This window comes from Lepisosteus platostomus, chromosome 7 (genome assembly GCF_059453375.1).
Source record: "Lepisosteus platostomus isolate fLepPlt1 chromosome 7, fLepPlt1.hap1, whole genome shotgun sequence".
NCBI classification, from domain to species: Eukaryota; Metazoa; Chordata; class Actinopteri; order Semionotiformes; family Lepisosteidae; genus Lepisosteus; species Lepisosteus platostomus.
The window spans coordinates 47,378,890-47,399,196 of record NC_142617.1 but is presented as its reverse complement, the minus strand read 5'-3'; the positions used below and the strand labels follow the sequence as shown (position 1 = coordinate 47,399,196).

The 20,307-nt window shown below is 40.1% G+C and overlaps 1 protein-coding gene and 1 long non-coding RNA gene across 9 annotated transcripts in view; one reads left to right on the top strand and one right to left on the bottom strand.

The window, feature by feature from the left end:
* LOC148658990 (uncharacterized) overlaps positions 1 to 20,307 on the bottom strand; it is a 160,336-nt gene that overhangs the window by 106,448 nt on the left and 33,581 nt on the right. The gene's annotated exons all lie outside the window — the stretch shown is intronic.
* sema6d (semaphorin 6D) overlaps positions 1 to 20,307 on the top strand; it is a 101,364-nt gene that overhangs the window by 76,785 nt on the left and 4,272 nt on the right. For 2 of the 8 annotated variants that reach the window (XM_088640859.1, XM_088640856.1), the window contains 17 exons: positions 11,864 to 12,026; positions 12,563 to 12,674; positions 12,877 to 12,937; positions 13,128 to 13,190; positions 13,296 to 13,397; positions 13,689 to 13,779; positions 14,092 to 14,211; positions 14,604 to 14,692; positions 15,309 to 15,526; positions 15,610 to 15,741; positions 16,005 to 16,160; positions 16,268 to 16,441; positions 16,841 to 16,981; positions 17,208 to 17,285; positions 17,491 to 17,549; positions 17,927 to 17,983; positions 18,704 to 18,871. In XM_088640859.1, coding sequence (XP_088496985.1) covers positions 11,915 to 12,026; positions 12,563 to 12,674; positions 12,877 to 12,937; positions 13,128 to 13,190; positions 13,296 to 13,397; positions 13,689 to 13,779; positions 14,092 to 14,211; positions 14,604 to 14,692; positions 15,309 to 15,526; positions 15,610 to 15,741; positions 16,005 to 16,160; positions 16,268 to 16,441; positions 16,841 to 16,981; positions 17,208 to 17,285; positions 17,491 to 17,549; positions 17,927 to 17,983; positions 18,704 to 18,871 — 1,933 coding nt within the window. In that variant the 5' untranslated portion in view covers positions 11,864 to 11,914. Of the gene's footprint in view, positions 1 to 4,484; positions 5,775 to 5,823; positions 5,849 to 6,103; positions 6,384 to 11,863; positions 12,027 to 12,562; positions 12,675 to 12,876; positions 12,938 to 13,127; positions 13,191 to 13,295; positions 13,398 to 13,688; positions 13,780 to 14,091; positions 14,212 to 14,603; positions 14,693 to 15,308; positions 15,527 to 15,609; positions 15,742 to 16,004; positions 16,161 to 16,267; positions 16,442 to 16,840; positions 16,982 to 17,207; positions 17,286 to 17,490; positions 17,550 to 17,926; positions 17,984 to 18,703; positions 18,872 to 20,307 lie in introns of those variants that run through there. The other 6 variants (XM_088640855.1, XM_088640857.1, XM_088640860.1 and 3 more) reach the window with 6 other exon arrangements.

The window sequence follows — 20,307 nt, the reverse complement described above, 5'->3', positions numbered from 1 at the left end:
TGTGCCCATCCAATTGTATTATTTTGGAAGAAACAACGTGCTGTTTGTTCAGTTCTTTTTGCTGAGTGTGTGTTGGGGGTAGCAGGGAAAATTAGGATTGCATGATCACAGCAACACTGACCAAAATCATACCAATGGAATAAAACAGGCTCTTTCACACAGATTGCACCTGTCTATGCCTTGTAAATATCTCTTGTACTACATATACATTTGCATTGATTTTTAAAAAGCGATAATAATTCTACACAACAAAAAATATGGATTGTGAGAAATTGATTAATACATGATGACCTAAAAGACCCAGTGCTGTTCCAGAAAAGTGTTTTATCATTCTCATTTTCATCTTCGTCATTGTTGTTGTTTTATTTCATCCCTCTAACATTAACGTGAATCAATACAAAAAAGGTGAAAACAACCTCTTGACTATGTGAAGTTGAATTAAAAGGGACACTGTAGGGTTCCTCTGAGTTTACCTGCATTAGTGTAAATTGTGATTCACAAGATTCCAAGTAGACCTACTGCAACTGTTATACATTGATGTAAATGTAAATTAATGGTGTTACTCCTAACATGAACTTTATAGCAAGACTTCTCCTGAAAGGAGCTGTTACCTGCCTAATTGTAATTAAAATAAATTAGAATAAAGGTTGATTGGGCTTTTTTGCAGCCTTGAATTAAGCTGATGGGTTCTGATAAAAACAAAACGAAAGGCAAAAAAATGGAAAAGTTGCTTAAAATAGATGTGGAAGTATTCGGACACCCCACATAGTATTTGGATTCAGAACAGATATAATAATAATAATAATTGCTTACACTTATATAGCGCTTTTCTGGACACTCCACTCAAAGCACTTTACAGGTAATGGGGACTCCCCTCCACCACCACCAATGTGCAGCATCCACCTGGATGATGCGACGGCAGCCATAGTGCGCCAGAACGCTCACCACACATCAGCTATCAGTGGGTAGGAGAGCAGAGTAATGTAGCCAATTCATAGAGGGGGATTATTAGGAGGCCATGATTAGTAAGGGCCAATTGGAAATTTGGCCAGGACACCGGGGTTACACCCCTACTCTTTTCGAGAAGAGCCCTGGGATTTTTTCTGACCACAGAGAGTCAGGACCTCGGTTTTACGTCTCATCCGAAGGACGGCGCCTGTTTACAGTATAGTGTCCCCGTCACTATACTGGGGCATTAGGACCCACATAGACCGCAGGGTGAGCGCCCCCCGCTGGCCCCACTAACACCTCTTCCAGCAGCAACCTTAGTTTTTCCCAGGCGGTCTCCCATCCAGGTACTGACCAGGCTCACACCTGCTTAGCTTCAGTGGGTTGCCAGTTGTGAGTTGCAGGGTGATATGGCTGCTGCAAGATATATTTGACTTCCCAGAAAACTGGGTCAGTTGGGATACTGGCGAGTACAATATTGATGGCACAAATGGAACACACCACTTCTTAATTTCATTTTGCGCTGGTAATGGATGAGTCATACTGCTTGCTTCCAACTGAACTACAATACAGTGCTAGTCTATCTGGAAACAAAATACTTTTACTGTCTTGGAGGAAAAAATGATCTACTATTACAAAATTGAGTTGTTTGAGAAGGGTAAATACATTATTATTATTGTTATTATTATTATTAAGAACACAGAAAACCTTGCAATACCTGAGCCTGGTTTTTCTGAAACTACCTATTTGGTTACCGATAATTTCCATGCTCATAATTTAAAATTAGTTCACACAGCTGCACCCCAGATAATGCAGTAGTTATAGGCAAAATTGACTGTCCACATTTAAGAATATGTTGAAAAGTAATTTATACAGAAAAATAGACCAGCACAGTACTGTATCTTCCAAAACGAAGGAGAAAAGTTTAGCCAGGAAATGTGTTGGGTGTGCTCTTACCTGTATGGACTCAGAGCATTCCTGCTGAGTAAACATCGTAAAAGCTCTGATTCATGTGGTGACGTTCTGGCGACAAGCATATCTTGCGCTGGTGCAATTTTAATATGAAGGCCCTTATATTTATCTCCATGGCAACAAAAATCCTAAAACCGCAGGTAAGGCAATCAATGAGTTTCAGACAAACATCATGTGTAATACGGGAATCCGCTGTGGTGTGCATTACAAATCAGAGTTTAGGCTAGACAGGATATCCCCAGAAGAAAGACATGCATAGGTGTAGGATTTCATAATAGATGGTATGTCCATTCAATACCTTGAATACACAGATTCCGTTTTGTTAAATAATGCTGTACTTGGGTTATGTCTAACTTACTTTTTTGCTGGATTATTTCATTTAGAAATCATATGTGATTAGTTTGTGTTGCAAAGTACCTTGGTTTTAACAAATGCAAAAACTGAACATGGCTATAATTATAATACATATTCATAGGAGCTTGGCTCGATAAGGTTCTCATATAATGCTTACCTTGGTTTGGGTGACTTAACCCAACAGTAAGTCACAGTAAATGCAAGGGAATTTCTCAGTTAGATCAAGGACCTTTTTTCACACATCACTGAAATGAAAAGCATGCTGAACTGCTCCAACTCAATCTCCAAACCATCTGCATGGACATTCCGTACTTGTAAATTAGGGTGAGGCAAACAGCCCGTGGACAGAGAGACTCAGGGGGTCCTTTCTGCTTTTGGATAGCTCCCCGAGGGACATTAAAAGCAGGACCACCACTGTCCATTAGACAACTGACTCCTCCACAATCAAATACAGATGCTCTCCCCGTGCACTCAAACATTAAATTAATTTACACAGCTTTAACTTTAATTCGATACCTTAACACGCTAATGTAGAATTGCCAACCCAGCGATTAATGCCTCCATATTTGTCTCCTGAATTTATATGAATGCAAATAGAAGTGTTTTTAAATTTCAACATCGGAGGAAGGCACATCTGTTAAGCTACTCGTTCTTTTTCCGGTGTGAACCGGAAGTGTAGACAAACCTACTTAAGAGATTCAAGTGGGTAGCTGCGTCAGCATGCGTAGGCTGCAAAGGAGCAAGTGATAGGTTTATTCCGTGCTGAAAACAGAAGAAAGGAAACACAACGTTTCGGCTGTGGAGCCTTCTTCGGGTGTGGAAGCCAAAACGATGCATTTCCTTTCTTCCCTTTCAGCATGGAATAAACCTTTTACTTGTTCCTTTGCTATTGGAGAGATGAACAGGCAGCCATGTCCACTGGGTGTTGGCTCTTTTGTGTGGATGACAGTTTGAATCAGTGAGAAGTTAACCACAGAGATGCAAATAGGCTGGTCTGTTGAGTTGACTTCAATTTGTGTGAGTGAAAACCAAAGGGGCTACGCGGCATCTCTCTGCATTCAAATGATAATTATAAATAGGGTATAAATCCATCTCTGAGCTTCCAGCATTATCATATCATTGCTTTGGTGGGGTATGCAAATAAGGGGAAATGGTGGAAAAGAATGTGAGGCAACAAGTCCCCTGTTGCCTCACATTCTTTTCAACCATCTCCCTTTTACAAACCCCATTACTGCACAGTACAGAGGGGAGATCATGAGGTCAGAAGCTAAATCTTGTTTTAAAGAAAATCTCAGTCATGTACTCACATTCACATCAACACTACAGGCATACTGGAGCTCTCAGGAAATGGGCAAATGGTTTAAATGTGTGGCCTTCGCCTACCTTTGGCAGCAGTAGTAGATTGGATACTCTCCCTGACCCCTGCTACCATATTTTAATAGACATCCGGACGGTGTCGGTGGCATCTGTCCTTTGGAAAATCTTCAAATCACATAGCTCTTTTTCCTCTGCTCTGTCCAACCTGCCCCCAGTTAGCGTATATCCGTCAAGATGGATTTTTATTGGCAGAGCAGGCTTACACTGCGGATTTCAACCATTAAGGTCCAAGAATCCCAGATTGTCTGCGTAGATGTACATGCTAGGAGATAAACACTGCGGTGCGACACCCCTAATGGTACGTTCGTTATATTGGAATAAACTGTTGTCTTCAAATTCATTTTACGAAACCTCTAAGCAGCTACATTATGTGAAGACGGTATAATGAGCTGGCATGTTATTATTGATTGCAAACTGCAATGCTAAGTAATTTGTCAAGGCAGGTTTTCGCAGGATTTCAGGAATATCGAAACTGCACTTAGGAACACTTAATTATGGATAGCATTTTGGAAATCTACTGTATATACAAAAACTTTTTTGTTTCATGGATGCAAATGGTTAACCCTCTCTTTAAAAAGCACACACGTAGGCAGAATCATAAATGCTAAATTGTAAATATTATTTATTTTTTAAACTTTTCACATTAAAGTACAAAAGGGGCGATATCAGGGATAATTAGCAATTCTGTGCATTTCCAAAACAAAAATAATTAGTGTTGTCCACAACAACAATAATTTGCGTTGTCCTAAGCATTTTTGGGATAATCAACTACAAATGTTAAAAATCGGATATAAGAGTCGCCTCACCATTGGCAATTACTGGTAGCGCCCTTTGCTCCTGCGGTCAAAATTATTTTAATTCGACATGGTTGTTCTCCCAAATCATAGTAAGAGCTTGTCAATGCTTGTTATGCCTTCTGTCTTCTTTGCATTGCAGCTTTAATTCACTTTAAAACTGGCATCCAACCACGGTAGGCAAGGAGCATACCTACTTATTTTCTGACATTTAATGCACAATGTGTGTGAGTCTAATCACTTGCTTAAATGCGTAATCTTGAACAAACAGCGATATCACGCAGTAAGCATTGAGCTGTATTTACGGGTTTTTGCTACGTTCCCACCCTTTCTCTTGGCACGCACAGGCTGTTTCACCTCTGGCAATCCGTGTTATACCTTATATCCACGTTTCCTCCCTCTTCTCCATCTGTGTCCGCATTTCACTACGAACAGATTTCAAATGACTACCTCAACAGTTGTGATGGCTCGTTTTCTGCAAATAATGAAGCACAAAATTCCGAATTAGCAGAATTACCCGAACAAGTCTCACTTCTTTTAATTGTTGTAAAGAACTGTAAGTCTTATCGCATATTTAAATGCTTTACACTGGTAAGTGGTGCTCCACTCTTTGAAATTTGAAAGGAAACCGTGATGTTGCTGCTTGGAAACTCCGGATACAATGTTTAGTGAAAGAAAATGAAGTATTTCGCGGTGATACTGCGAGGCTATAGAATCTAGCGCCGAAAAATAGCAGCTCCCAGAGATGGCATAGGATTTCTGTTTTGGCAGTATCTGAACGTCTGAAGCCAGCACAGAGTCTGAACAATTGGAAAAAAAAATGCGGCTCCTCTGTGACCGCTCCACATCATCCCCACTGAAAACAAATCTGTTAAAGATTTTACAGCGTGCTTATTTGAGCTGGGGGATGGGTAAGAGGGGTACTGCTGGGTCACCATGATCTAGGGGCCTCACTTGCTGCAAAAAAAAAAGGCAGTCAAGCAGGGAGAGAAGCCAAAATCCACATCCAGGGAGAGCGCAAAGGAGAAAGGATTGGGGGAGGGACGCCAGGCAGAGCCCGGCTTATTGGTAGGCAGCCCGGGCTGTTCTCTTGATGGATTGACTCGAAATGGATCGAATTACACCACTGGCCGTGCATCAGTTTGTTTTTCTGCTGGCGTATTCCGCTGCTAAGAAGTTGGGGAGTTTGGAAGATTTCGTTTGTGGAGACTATTGCGTGAGGATTTTTAAACACCGATTCAGATGAGGTGAGTTGCAGAAGAGAAACCCGATTTTAATGGATCGAACTAATGGTGAGCTCCGGGGGGAAAAAGAGCTGCGTTACCTAAGGTGAGAGATTTGAACACCGTGTTGCAGTCAGTGTAGAAATGCTTTTCATTAGAGCCAACTCGTCTGTCTTTTGTGTAAGTACAAAAATAGTAGCTGATGAGCTATTTTTATGCATCGGTTGTGCTGATACAGGTGCTGTTTTAATTCTTTTATAAATAGATGTTATCTTTTTTTTCAGTCTTGCATTGCGCTTGAAGTAGGGTCTTCACACCAGAGCGCTGCTGCTTCTACTTGTTTATATATTTTTTTAGTTTTTGTAAAGTTAATGTCGGGGAGGGAGGGGGTAAGGTAAGGGGGGGGCTGCCTTCTTCCCATTTGATCGGTCTTGAGCTTTGAAGATCAGAAAGCTTAAAGCTGGGCCTAAGGACAGATTGGTTGGCGAGTCAGCGGTAGAGACTGTTTTTTGGTATCGGAATTAATGGTTTTTCTCTTGAGGTCCACAACGGGATAAGGCGACAAGAGGGTAAAAAAAAGTATTTAAAACGTGGACAAGGAATTAAACAGATTTTTCCCCCAAATGGATTTATAACATAGACGAAAGAGACCTGTTTGGATCTAAATTTGTTAAAGTGGACCCGACAGTTTTCATGAATGTTTACAAACTTCCAGGTAGGACGAGACGAATATTATTTCCAATCGCTACCATTCTCTTATATATATATATTGTTATCCTTTATAAAAGATATGAGGGAAAACAGTCGCACTTCTTTTCGTGTGTTTTTCTTCTTCCAAAAGCTTACTCTGTTTTGGACGGGGATGCTCTGGCGATCAAATCAATGATAGATCAAAATGTATGGCACTGGGCATTTTTTTGCATATGAAAGCCGAAGTAAGTCATTCGTGGCGATTTAGTGACATATATCAATGCAGCAGTTTGTTTCTGTGCTTATACTGTTACCGTTTTTCGTTCGTTCATATGTTGCATGTGCTGTGCAAGACGATGTATTTATCTGTTGGCAACTTTTAATGAACGGGCTACATTGTAAATCGAATAGTGTTAAGGGTAGCTGCAGTTTGTAAGAATTTAAGAACGTCTGTCTGATCGATTTTGTAAAATCAATATACAATACTAAGTAAACAAAACCATATTTGTGGAAAGTAATTCTTGTTCACATACAATTTAGAGTAAAATATTCTAGTTAAAGGACTACTGGTTTTTAAAAATCACCTAGACTTCATGTATGTTACTGGACAGAGACGTCAGTTGCGTGCTGTTCATTTCGTTATACTTGTTTACGTTTTTCTATGCTCTTTAAAGATATTTCGTTACTGAAAAACGTTTTCAGTTTTTATTCCTACGTTGTAATACGTCTACCCCGATCTGAAAAAACAAGATTTTAAATAAAAGTTTTACGATACCCGCGTAGGTACCCGGTATAAATTCCCGAAATTAAAGTGCACAAAATGCATCTAAAATTGCGTGCCGGGCGAAGTGCTTAAGAACAGCTGTATGTGCATAGGCTATATTGTCATGTTATGAAAACACAGTACAGACGTAGTTGCACTTAAACATTTCCCGGGGGGGTTGTTCTGGAATCGACCGTATGCTTTAATAACTTCTGGAGTTCGAACATACCTCACTTTAAGTTAACCCATTCTTCCGTTTTTGTAAATCGCGAAGCTGAAAAACCTGGAAAACAATTGTGCAAACCACAAGTTTGAAAACTCATAGGGCTGTAGAATTCGGTGTTTTTAAAGCAGCTATAAGTGGATATAACTAAATACTTTCGCTTATGGCGACTTCAGTACATGAAATTTACATATGTATTTCCCCCCAAAATCTGTAACAAGGGCATTTGTATCCGGGCTTTTTTCTCTCAGTGCCCATCCCCCCTGACGGTGAAGGAATCGATCAATTTGTTGCCGGTCCCATTACCTTTTGTCACTTTTGCTGCTCCCAAATCTTTGTTCTTGTTTGCGTTGCAGCCGAAGGAATTAACCCGCGGATCAATAAATCAATGTTTCACCCATTTGCGTCATAAAAAATCGCTTAAAAATCTACCCCGATTTCCCTATCCATTGTAACATTTACTGAACAGTTTAGTATAACAATTCATTCTTAATATCTTCTTTTGGGAGAATAGTGTGACTGTCAGGCTGTTCTCTTCCGGCAGATAATAGATAAAACGTTTGGTCTGGCCGTGGAAAAGAGGATTCATTAAAGCTTTTCGAAACGTGTCCGAGGAATACAGGATTTAGATTCCACGGACATTTAAAGTTCAGTTTCTAAAAACACATTTTTGAACCAAAACACGTGTGTACACGCAGAGAACTAAAACCTACTCATCTACACATCAATCCAATTGAAGTCCTGTTGCAAAATGGTAACAGTCATAATATTCTCCTTGCGAAGGCGGAAGTTCCTGGCTGAGTCACAGCTGGTCAATTATTTTATTTGAAATCATGTCTAGTTTCTTGGATATGATTTGATGATTAGAAGCTGATGTCAGCTGTTGTGTACGCCACAGTACCATGATTGTTAAGCATGGGAGTTGAATATGTTTAGAAAAGAACATTTTAACACCGGCATATGTGCGGAGATCAACATTTCTTCCGATGGATAAATGAACCGAAGTTGCTTTTTAGCCTGAAATGGGAGTTGATTTTATGGGTGTATTATATTGTACACTCGGAGAGAAATGTGAAGATTTATTTTTCTTATTCCTTAAGTCAAATGTTTTCCCTTCTTAACGGTACCTTTTAAACCTCAAAATAACTTCTAGTGCTGCAATATTTTGCCTGAAATATGATGAACTTACTGCTGACCCCTGAAATTCCCATGGATTCTTGTCCCTCCCGCGGAAAAGTGTGATATTTCAGCATTTATGTACATTATTTCTTGGGACAGCTGTTCTATTACTGATAATTTGAAAGCACAGGTTACTCACACAGATTTGAGTGTTAAACAGCCAAGTGCACCCTGCTCTTTCAAAGAAGTAAATATTTAAATAACCTCCAAGATTAAAATGTGCTTAGGCACATATATTAGTTTAGTTATTCTATTACCCTTGCTTTGCCACACCTATTGTTAACTAGCCAAGATTAGCATTTTAACAACCTCAGAGTGAACTTCTCCCTTTCTCACAAACCTAAACGCTGTGTACGAATCATCAATCATTCTGTCTCTGACCACAAACAGGCTGCTGGCTCCATGGGTATTTGAAGCCAAGCAGAGATCATCAGACTGTTAACAACACAGCTGGCTACAGCCATTTTTTTCTTCCACACCACTGGCTGCATTGTGAGGCAGTAGTAACTAAAGTTAACATCTAGAACATGAGGTTCCTATTGTGTGGCTGGCCTCTCTCGTCTCAGATCCCATTCGCTGAACACACCTGCAGCTCAGTTTTGCGAGTCCTAAAAGGTTGCTTGGTTGAAGAGACTCCAATTTCAGAGTCCACACAAGGAGTGGGGGGGGGGTGCTGCATCCTGTGCCAGTACGATTAGCCCAGCAAGTCCCAACCTTTCAAACTAATCATTGCATGAACACTAAAAGATTAGACCTGTTGTTTAAATTGTAAAGAAGCAAACGAAAATAAAGGCACGTAGAAGTTCACCTACAAAGAAGTGTTGCTCTCTATAAGACGGCATATTCTGTATGACGGCTTTCCTTTGCCTATGTATGAAAGGAGCAATTTTCATGTAGTGCTGCACAAAATCAAAAACCAATTTACCAGTTATCTGGTTTCATGTCTTCTCGTTACTCTGCACAGCATGGTACAGAATGATGACTAAAGTGACGCTATAAAGCACAACAATTGTGCAGTCATGTGGAGCCATGACTTTGGGTGAGATGTACAGTGACATGCCTGCCTTGTGCATAGTCACCCTTTGTCAATGCTAGGCAAGCATCACATCTGAATTGGAGATGCTAGAATCTCTAGGAAGGCTGCTTGGTGCACATCAGATATAAATGTCTTTTGTACTCGGATCCTGTAAAAAATCTTTGGCCAATGTTCGTTTTTTTACAACACTAATGACTCTGGACAATTCTGGAATGAAGCCAGGGCAGTTGGTTAAGGAGATGAGGTGCGTGACTGAAGAATAAAAGAAAAAACGGAGATACAGCAGTTCTCAGCTGGGCGTGGAGAAAGGTTAGACTCTTAGCATGTTGCGTGACTACTGCAATGCTCACATCTCTGAATGAGCCTGCTCGCTGGGGGACAAAAACAAGAAACTGCATACAGCCATTCAATAAAGAAGTTCTTTGCTATGGTCTGAATAGTAATTTTAGATTTTTGACCTTTGAACATATTGTATTTCTTTTTAAGTGTCTCTCACAAACCCTTATTTATTCTATATTGCAAAAAACTAGGAGTAATTACATTGTCCCCAATATTCCCCTTTCATGTTTTATGAGTAGTGAACAGAAATTGTTATTGGACCCTGGAGGAAAAATTATCTGTCCCTCTTGAGTTCCTATCATACATTTGTCAACTTGCAAAGCCCTCAAAGAGCTGTTCCTTTAAATGAGCTATTTGTAGAATGGATGGAAGATTATTGGAGAATGTGGTCTAAGGACGATTTCCAAGCCCTTACTGATTATAATGACCACTTTTCTGGAGTAGCAGTCCCTTATGAAAGTTTTCACTTCGGACCTAGGTAAAATGTAAGAGGTGCCACAAATGGACAGAATTTTTAATACCTTCTGTTAAATTCAAATCAAAATAAAATTTTGGAGCTATCAAAACCGAGAGGTAAAAATAACAAGAACCCAATTTATCAAAAGTTGTGCGGAATGAATTACTCCCAGTCTGCCACCAAGCGTTTGCATCACTCAGAAGTTATAACAGCTTGTTTTATATAGTACTTAATCAGCCATGTCCAGTGTGGAGTGGAGGCCTGTAATTACAGACATGATAGCAATGCTAATTTGGTACCAAACGAGACCAGAAGCCAAGCTAGATCAAATGTGGAATATGCACTGCAGTCTTTTCAGCACGCTCACATTAAGCAAATTGTGCTTCAGCACTGATAAAAAGCTATTAATGTTGACTTAAACAGATTGTGGAGGTGAATGTGTTCTATTTCCACTGCTCTAAACTATCAGTATTCTTAGCGGATATAAAGTTGATGCTATCAAAAGCTTGGAGCAGGTGTGCAGCAGGGCAAATTGAAAAATTGTCAATATTGACGTCTGGCTGTGCTGGGAAGAGGTACAAGTCGGCGATGTACAGAGACTGTTACTGTGCTTTACTTTTGGTATTCTGCATGAGTCTCATTAATCCGTGTCCCTGGCCGTTTGTTGTCTCAGAGTAAACTGTTTATATCCATTCAGGCACTGTCGACATCAATAATTTGTTTGGCTCATAAATATTTGACTCTAAAAACGTTCATTAATATCCGTGCAGTTTGTATTGTAACGCTATTACTTCAGGGCCCAATCCAGATAACTCATGGAAGAAGTGCTACCTGGCGTATTTACTGACCCACAAGAACTAGGAGCAATGTTCTAGGGGCACAGTTGTGAGATAATGGCACCAAGTCACTGCTTGGGGTTTTAAAATGTTTGCAGCTCAATAAATAAATAAGAATGGGAACTTGGTTTACATTCAACTGCCCCAAACTAAAAGGGGCACACAAGTAAGCGTGCATATAAAAACAACTCCCATCTCCATTATGTTCACAGTGTCCAAAGTGCTCGTCTCTGGAGCTTGCAAGCTTTCCAGGTCTCAGCCCCATTTGACCGTTTTCTTAAACTATACAATTTTAGATGTCACAAAAGGCAGTTCTCAATTGCTGATGCAGAGATCACAACAAAAAAATAGCATATGCCAACACTGCAAATACGAATGGCCATTAGGGTTCTCAAAAAAAATCCCCAAACTGTCTGTGTGCTGCATAGAAAGTTTAGGATTAACAGAATATAGCAGCAGAGGAGTGCCTGAGTGTAATTAGTTACACAAAGGGCTGCAGGAGTATGGAACGCGCTACCCAGGCATGTTGTTGAAGCTGATACCTGGTTTCTTTCATGAAACGGCTGGATGAGATCCTGGGATCAGTTAACTACTAGCTAGCAAATGGGTCAGTCGGGTTACAAAAGCGAAGGAAGCTCATGTTCTTATCCCTAGTGTTTTTGTTTCTTGCAGGTAACATCTGATTTCTTCTGAAGCAGAAAGTATCTCCTTTCTGTGCGAACCATGGGCCAGAGAATACAGTTCTTTCTTGGTTTGGTGCTTCTCGCGACCTCACGGCTTCTAGCACTTAGCTTTCCTGAAGACGCTGAGCCTCTCGACACCGTAGACTATCACTGTGAGTTGTGTGTGCAGAAGTCACCGTAAAAACATTTTTGCCAATTGTAGTCTCAAGTTGGCTCATGCTTCAGGAATACTTTATTTCCCAACCCTCAGACTGCTAGAGGGGCTGTTATTATTATTTATATTGCTGTTGTTAAGTTTGTCATGCCAGCAGATTACCGAACAGGAACTGTGTAGGTGAAATTTACCACCCCACAGCTATGTTTCCTCAAGGTGTGGTGATATATGATCACGCTCGATATTAAAAAAATAAACTGCAGAATACGGAACTATACATCTCCTTATCAGTCTGAGGATCAGGGGGCCTTAAAATGTAAAGTTCTTCAGTTGTGAGAAAAACACAAAAATCTGCTGACACAGTTTATGTAAGCATTCAGAATGCGTCAATGTTACATTCTTTAATATTCATTACATTACGGAGGGATTTAGTTTAAACCATTATACATGGCATCTATACAGTTAATCAATACTCCCTATTGATTGTGGTGCTCCATAATCCCAAATAATGCTGTTTCTCATTTTGGCTTGCAGACTCCAAGCAATATGCTGTATTTAGAGGGCGCCCTTCAGGCAATGAATCTCAACACAGACTGGACTTCCAGCTGATGATAAAAATCCAGGACACGCTTTTCATAGCTGGCAGGTAAATCTTTAAAAGACTCTTAATTGTATTGGAGTGATGAAACATCTGTGCGATAATATATACAGAAAGTATTGATTTGATGGAAGACTTAAGCAATACTGCAGATTGCAAAGCCATGACTTTCTGTGTTGGTATTAAAATGGTGTCCTTTCTATTGCAAGCCCTAATTATTCTCCACTTTTAATTTTCTCTCTTTGTGTAGAGACCAGGTCTACTCAGTAAGTTTAAGAGAAACTTACAGGAATGAAATCATCCCATACAGAGTAAGTTCCCTTGGTACAGTAACAGTCCAATTGTGGTTTGCAATGTTCTCATCTTACAAACAAGCAGCTGTGATTTAAAACAAAAAGACAATGTTATGGGTGAAATGCCACCAGGAATCTAATGTTGTTGTAACAAAGACATGAGAATGAAAGTGAACAGTTTGCAAACATTTTTCCTTCTCGTTTACAGAAACTAACCTGGAGATCAGGCCAAGCTGACCGGGAGACCTGCGCTATGAAAGGGAAACATAGAGTAAGCTTAGCCTTGAAATCGCTGCTGTTTTTTCATTCATAAAAAGTAAACCGAACTGTTTTCCTGAAATAATATGTTGTCATGTATCTTTCTCTCTTTTTGAAGGATGAATGCCATAATTTTATTAAAGTGCTAGTTCCCAGAAATGAGGATCTGGTATTCATCTGTGGCACGAATGGCTTCAATCCAATGTGTAGATACTACAGAGTAAGTAAATGTCACAACACAGTTTTCCTTTCTGCTAGGTAATCAATGTCCAGTGGTGTGTGTGTGTTAATAGGAAAGAACAGTCTTGGTTGTTTTGGTGCATTCTTTTCTTACGGAACTGACTTAAACAGCTTGCTTGTTTCCCAACTACCATTACGCAACTACAGTGTGAAATGTCTCTTTAAGTTATGGTGATGCACGAAAGTCATGTTTTTGAGCCTGTATCAGCCTGTGCACATTTACCTCAGAAGCCAATCAACCAAAGTCCATATCTGTGTTTTTTTTATCCAGCTGGATACCCTGGAATTTGACGGTGAAGAAATCAGTGGCTTGGCGAGGTGCCCGTTTGATGCCAAGCAGACCAATGTTGCCCTCTTCGCCGGTATGAAAACTTCCAAATAAGAAGTCAGAATGATTAATGGCTCTTTCAGTGCTGTGGGAATTTAAGATGGAAAATATGAAGGCTCAGTGAGTGCCAAGCCTGATCAGAAACATTATTAATCATCATTTTCATTAAAATGAGCTGCACAATGGTGCCCATAGCAACCGGGCTTTGTGAGTGTCAGAGTTAATAAATACACAAGCGGTTTTTAATATTATCTACTTATTGCCAGCATCACAGGTCATTGTCCAAAATAAATATCGCGGTTCTACAGAACCAGTGCCTGACCTTTCCTGTGTAATGTCATTTCAGATGGCAAACTGTATTCAGCGACAGTGGCCGACTTCTTGGCTAGCGATGCCGTCATTTACCGCAGCATGGGGGACGGCTCAGCCCTGCGGACAATCAAGTATGATTCCAAGTGGCTGAAAGGTAATGGGCATTTTTCAAAATCTGGTACAATTTGATCCATTTTACCTTTGCAGATGTGACTCTCCTTAGTTGCTGTGTGGCATGTAACTTTTCTTTACAGCGAAGTTACACTGAAGTGCTCTTTTATTGCTGCAGTGTGCATACAGAGGTTTGGAGAACAGAACCATTTATGTTCTCTTATCTTAAGCTGTGAAAGTTCCCCCTACTTTTCTCCTCATGCTTCACCGGGCACTCATGGAGATTTTTATGCCTCCAGGATGCAGGAAATTGCTTTAGTTGATGTGTAACCTTACACTGAGAGTTACTGCTGCCGGGGTGATAAACACACAGGTAGATAATGTATTCCTACAGTTTGCATTTAACTTAATTTAATAAAACATCCTGTGTTTCAGAACCTCACTTCCTGCATGCTGTGGATTACGGGAACTACGTTTACTTCTTCTTTAGGGAAATAGCGGTGGAACACAACAATTTGGGAAAGGTACGTTTCAAATGCTTACATGAAGGTTTTGTTTTTAAATTACAACCTGACTGGAAATATTAAAAACCCACTTATGAGCAATTCATTTCAAGACTTTAAAGAATTGTCTCAGTGGGTGAATAAGACAGCCCCCTAAAGGTATAAGGATGCAGTCTAGTCTCATCACTAATGTTGAAGTTTACCAATACTTTGGGCTGGGAATCTCCCAACAGGTTTTTAAGCACTTTCCCTAAAGCTGCAAGTTGATAAATATTTCAGTCGCACTAATGCAGAGCATGATACCTGTACTGTGATGTAGATTTGCAGTGGTAAATTATTAAGCTTGTTACTCATGGTTAATTAAAGGCCTTAAATCCCAGTATCTGTTCCTTTCTTCTTTTTTGTATTAAATGGGGGTATGCAGTGGGGGTTGGGAGAGCTGTCGGCACAGAGGTAGATTAAAACATTGCACCCTTTCAGGTGAAAGGCTTTAGATGTGCATGCTTTCAGATCCTGGCCGAAGGAACAGCTTGTATGGGCTGCGCAGGAATGGGTTCGCAATGCATTATTTAAACAGCAGAAGTGCTTTCATAAAACTGAATCACTCCCATTTTGTTTCTCTCTCTCCGTCTCTCAGGCTGTGTACTCCCGAGTGGCACGCATATGTAAAAATGATGTCGGCGGGTCCCAGAGAGTGCTAGAAAAACACTGGACCTCGTTTGTTAAGGCGCGCCTCAATTGCTCTGTTCCTGGGGAGTCATTTTTCTATTTTGACGTTTTGCAGTCCATTACAGACATAATAGAAATCAATGGGATCCCCACCGTTATTGGAGTATTTACCACACAGCTTAATAGGTGAGTATCGAGTCACCGATCTCTGGAAGCAGCAACACTCCTGACTCCCAGAGTTTCTCATTTTTCATTTCTGGTTTTGACAGCATCCCGGGGTCTGCAGTTTGTGCCTTTTCAATGGCCGATATCGAAAAAGTGTTCAGGGGCCGGTTCAAAGAGCAAAAAACTCCCGACTCCGTTTGGACGGCTTTTCCCGAAGACAAACTGCCCAAACCCAGGTAGATCCCGATCTGAGGGGATGTGGTCTCCCGAAAGGTGGTGGCGGCGGCATAAATAATTCATAAACGATAATTAGAAACATCACATGTTTGAGCCAGTATCTCCTCACGAACACCATATGCACGTCGGTGTATGTTTACAAGTGCGTGGCATGTTTTTACCATCTCTGTTATCACATTTAATAAGCAGCTGACCTTTGCTGGCCCCTGTGAGTGTTCCCTTTCTCGTTTCGGGTAATAAAACGCTGCTGTGTTTCTTTCAGGCCTGGCTGCTGTGCAGGACAAGGTCTGGCAGAGGCGTACAAAACCTCCATTGATTTCCCTGATGAAACCTTATCTTTCATCAAATCCCATCCTTTGATGGATTCTGCCGTCCCCTCTGTCGGTGAGGAGCCGTGGTTCACAAAAACCCGCGTCAGGTGGGACTTTTTTTCTTGCAGAAGTCATCTGATCTCTCTCCAGTTGCTAAAAATGCAGTTTTGATCCAGAAACTGAGCAGTGTGCTCCCTTTTTTTCCATTTTGCAGGTACAGGTTGACGGCTATAGCGGTCGATAATTCTGCAGGCCCTCATCAGAACTACACCATTGTTTTCATTGGATCCGAAGCTGGTGTGGTGCTCAAAGTTCTGGCCAAGACCGTCCCCTTCTCCCTGAATGACAGCGTCTTGCTGGAAGAGATTGACGTCTTCAACCGGGCAAAGTACAAAGTTATTTTCACTGTACCTTGATTCGTGTTACAGATAAACATTTTTGCAGGAAGCTGAAAGAAGCATTTTCTGCCATAAGAGGTCTTGATTCTTGCAGTTCTTGGCAAGCATCGTACAGTTACGGCATATTCAGTGGACTTTAACTTTACCCTATTTTTAACTTTAAATTCAATTTTTGAACAACCAAAGGACCAGAAACACTATAGTTGTGGTTTTAGAAAACCCTGCTCTGAATTGTAAGGTTCGCCGAAGCCAGGGTTGCTAACTAGGTGTTTAGAACAAAGAATTAAATATCCCAAGACCTCCAATGTAGTCGTGATTTCTTTTCTCACCTATTTGGTGAAAAAAAAAAACTAGCATGGTCTTATTTTCTTCTCCGTTCCTTATTCTAGGTGTATATCAAACACCGAAGAAGACCGAAAAGTCGTAATGCTGCATCTGGACAAAGAAAACCACGGTTTGTTCGTAGCCTTCTCAAGCTGCGTAATCCGCATCCCTCTAAGCCGGTGTGAGCGTCACAGCACGTGTCAGAAGTAAGTGAGCACAGCTGGCTGCCAAGATGCTACTGAACTTTCCTGTAAGCGATCTTTCACACCACGGTCAAGGCTAGCATCTTCTACTTTCGTTTTTGCATTCGGTCGTAAAGTTCCACATGATTGCAGCAGGTTAACAGGCCAGGGCATAAACATGTTTTGTGGGATTCAAAGTGTGACTGCGCTCTCAGGAAGAGTTGTCTCATTCTCTTGTTGTGTAATACAGGGCCTGCATTGCCTCTCGTGACCCCTACTGTGGTTGGATGGCCCATGGATCATGTGAAAACCTGCAGCCAGGCATATCGTACGTATCTCTTTCTGTAACTTTCCTTGGACTGAATTTTAAAAAGTTGCATGGAAGAAAAATGCCTCTGGAATTTAGCACAGTTTTTGGTAGGATACTCCAATAAATGTGTATCGCCAAAAAGCAGACAAGTGTGTCTCTGAGTGATGGCAGTTGTTCATTATCCCAGTTAAGTGTCTCTTCTCTTTCTCTCTCCAATGAACAGCTCTGGGTATGAGCAAGATGTGGAATATGGCAACACAGTGCGGCTGGGAGACTGTCATGGTGAGGCTTTCACAGCTCTGTCATGTCCAATGACCCCAGTAGCTTGCAGTATCACACAAATAACCTTTTGTCACATTCTTCTGTGGATTCTTGATACGCGTATCTACAGTCACATTCTACTAATTTTGCACTCATGGTACATATACATACCACGCAGTGCTGGCACAGCAGATTCACAAAGCTGAACTGTTCGATCTGAACAAACACCAGTTGCCAAATAACGTTTGTTTCTTGTACATGTAACTGGGCTTCAGAAGTAATATGCAGCAAAGAAAATTCCCTTTTTATGATTTGAATAAAACCTTTTATAATTTGCAGGCACATTTGCTTTATTTTGGTTATTTTACACTGATTTCTTGTTCCTTTAATTCCTTTAGAAGTTTTGGCTACTACATCTACGCCAGATTACAAAACATTTGGCGATCCAACATCTGGTTAGTTTTTACTTTTTAAATTTTTTATCTTTTTTTCTTTCTTTAAGTTCAGCATATCTCAACCCTCTCTGCTCCTCTGAAGCTGCTGGCAATCCATCTTACCATCTTTCCTTCATTTTCTTGCCTTTACAACAATAGTGACAGATGAGCTTTTTCGTGCTTAGCGCACCATCGCTCTCCAACAGCATATTAGACCTATTCATCGCTGGCCGATCACATTTCCTCCTGTAGATTTTCATTTAACATCTCCTGCATGAAAATCCATCAGGCTTTGTCTCTTCTAAAGCTTATACAGGTGTCATTCTTCAATATGCAGAAATAATCCTACCTTTCCCTTTTAAATATGCATTTCATGTCAGACTAGCTGGAATATAAAGATTTAATAATAATTCTGTGCTTCTTCGAGTCTCAGATATTTTATTGTAAAATGAACAGGTTAGTTATCAGAGCACTCTGTAAATTTGGAAGGATATAGAAACTAAATTAACCATGTTTTTACAATATTAATTATTTTTAATGTGAGTAAATGATTTAAAATGAGCTAATGTCAGTGTACAAAACCTACCATTCTACATTTTTGTTATCTGGGAATAAGTAAAAGAAAAGAGCTGTATAAACTAACTGATATCATCGACCACGTCTAATAACCTGGTAGGCAAAGGTACGTTTTCATTCATACCCTGTGTGCACCAAATGTTAACAATCTGTTTGTCACCACAGACATGGAGTTGTCATCACCTCCAGTAACAACAATGGCATCTGGCCCCATAGAATCACCCCAAATCATTGACTCTCAGAAACCTGAACTGTTTGGTTCAAGGAAATTTGTGCTCCAAGATGACCCAGCCACTTCCCGTTCTTTTGATTCATTGCCAGGTGTCCCGAAGGGTAAGGCCTTTTACAGGGAGTTCTTTAGTGCTGAATGGAAACCTGAATAATCGCTGCCATTAGAAAGTCTCTGTAAGTCAGCCAGGGTCTAGGACAGCACCTGGTCTTCGGATGACTGCAGTGCAAACTGGGAGCAGCTGTGATAGTAGCAGCCCATGGTCCACTAACAAGACATGAGTTCACTCATAAAAAAAAGACTTTTGAACTGCAGTATTACTTCCGTGAGAGGAAGCACCTTAAATCACAGGTTTCAAGTGGGATTATTAGCATAATTACAAGCAGCTATTCAGGCTTTCCATCAGTTGAGATGGCAGTGATTTTATATTTACTTATGATTTTATGTTCAATACTTTTGTATCTTTTTAAACAATTTTTTGCCATGATTATTCTTCAGTTCGAACTGTGTTTCTTTGTAAAATGTTTTCCTTCATACCTCTCTTTTTCACATTGTTTTCTTCTCACTGCCATTAGAAGTCTTTAACCTTGAGATTTATCCCCAATAATGTTTAAAAGGCCTTGCCACTAACTCTTATTTCCAGTCCCTCCTGTTAGATCCAATACAGCATTGCATGAGAGTTTTATGACTAACTTTACAAATGTCTGTGGTTACTAACAAATTTTAGCAAAGTTTAAAACTACTGAGGGCCTGTAGCAATATGTGCTTAGGCAGATGCATTAACTCTTACAACTTTACAACTGTTTATTCCTTATAGATGGTTAACATTTTTATAAACCCTCTGTTTTATACATTACTGCTACTCCTAAATATTTTTATTAACATGAGAAGTACTAATCTCTATTGTCTCTTAAACTGCATGCCTTTTGTAAAAAAAATACTTTTTCTCTAGGTTCTTCACAAAAGTGCTCAGAATTAAACTGTTTAAAAATGTTCTAGGCTTGTGCAGGTTATTAATAAAATTCTATGAAAGCAACTACTTGCCTGAAAGATTAGGATAGATACAAGCTCATTTTGCATTTGATATGTTGTTTCCATTATCTTTTCACCTGCCTGAGTAGACTTGAAAATTATTTTTAAAATTTCAATGAATTCTAAAAGAACAATTATAATAACCCTGATGGAACTCCAGACCCTGTAACAGTAGGCTTCCCCCGTGATGCACTGTGTGCTTTGGCTATTCATGTTGTCTGCAAATAATAACAGACAATATATTTATGTAAATGCTGCAACATTGATGCATATCTGCCATCTTATTCTGAAATCTAATCATGTTGGAAGCCAATAGTGTCAAGAAACTGCTGATGTATATTTAAAAATGAATGAAAAAAATGTAATATGAAAACTTAAGAATAGAGAAGAACCTTTTAGATTTGTCATTATAGCTCTGCAGTTACTTTACTGCTTTATTTAAACGCTAATAATTTGACTTTGCAACAATTAAACGTGTAGTTTTGACTTTCAGTTGTGCACTTTATTT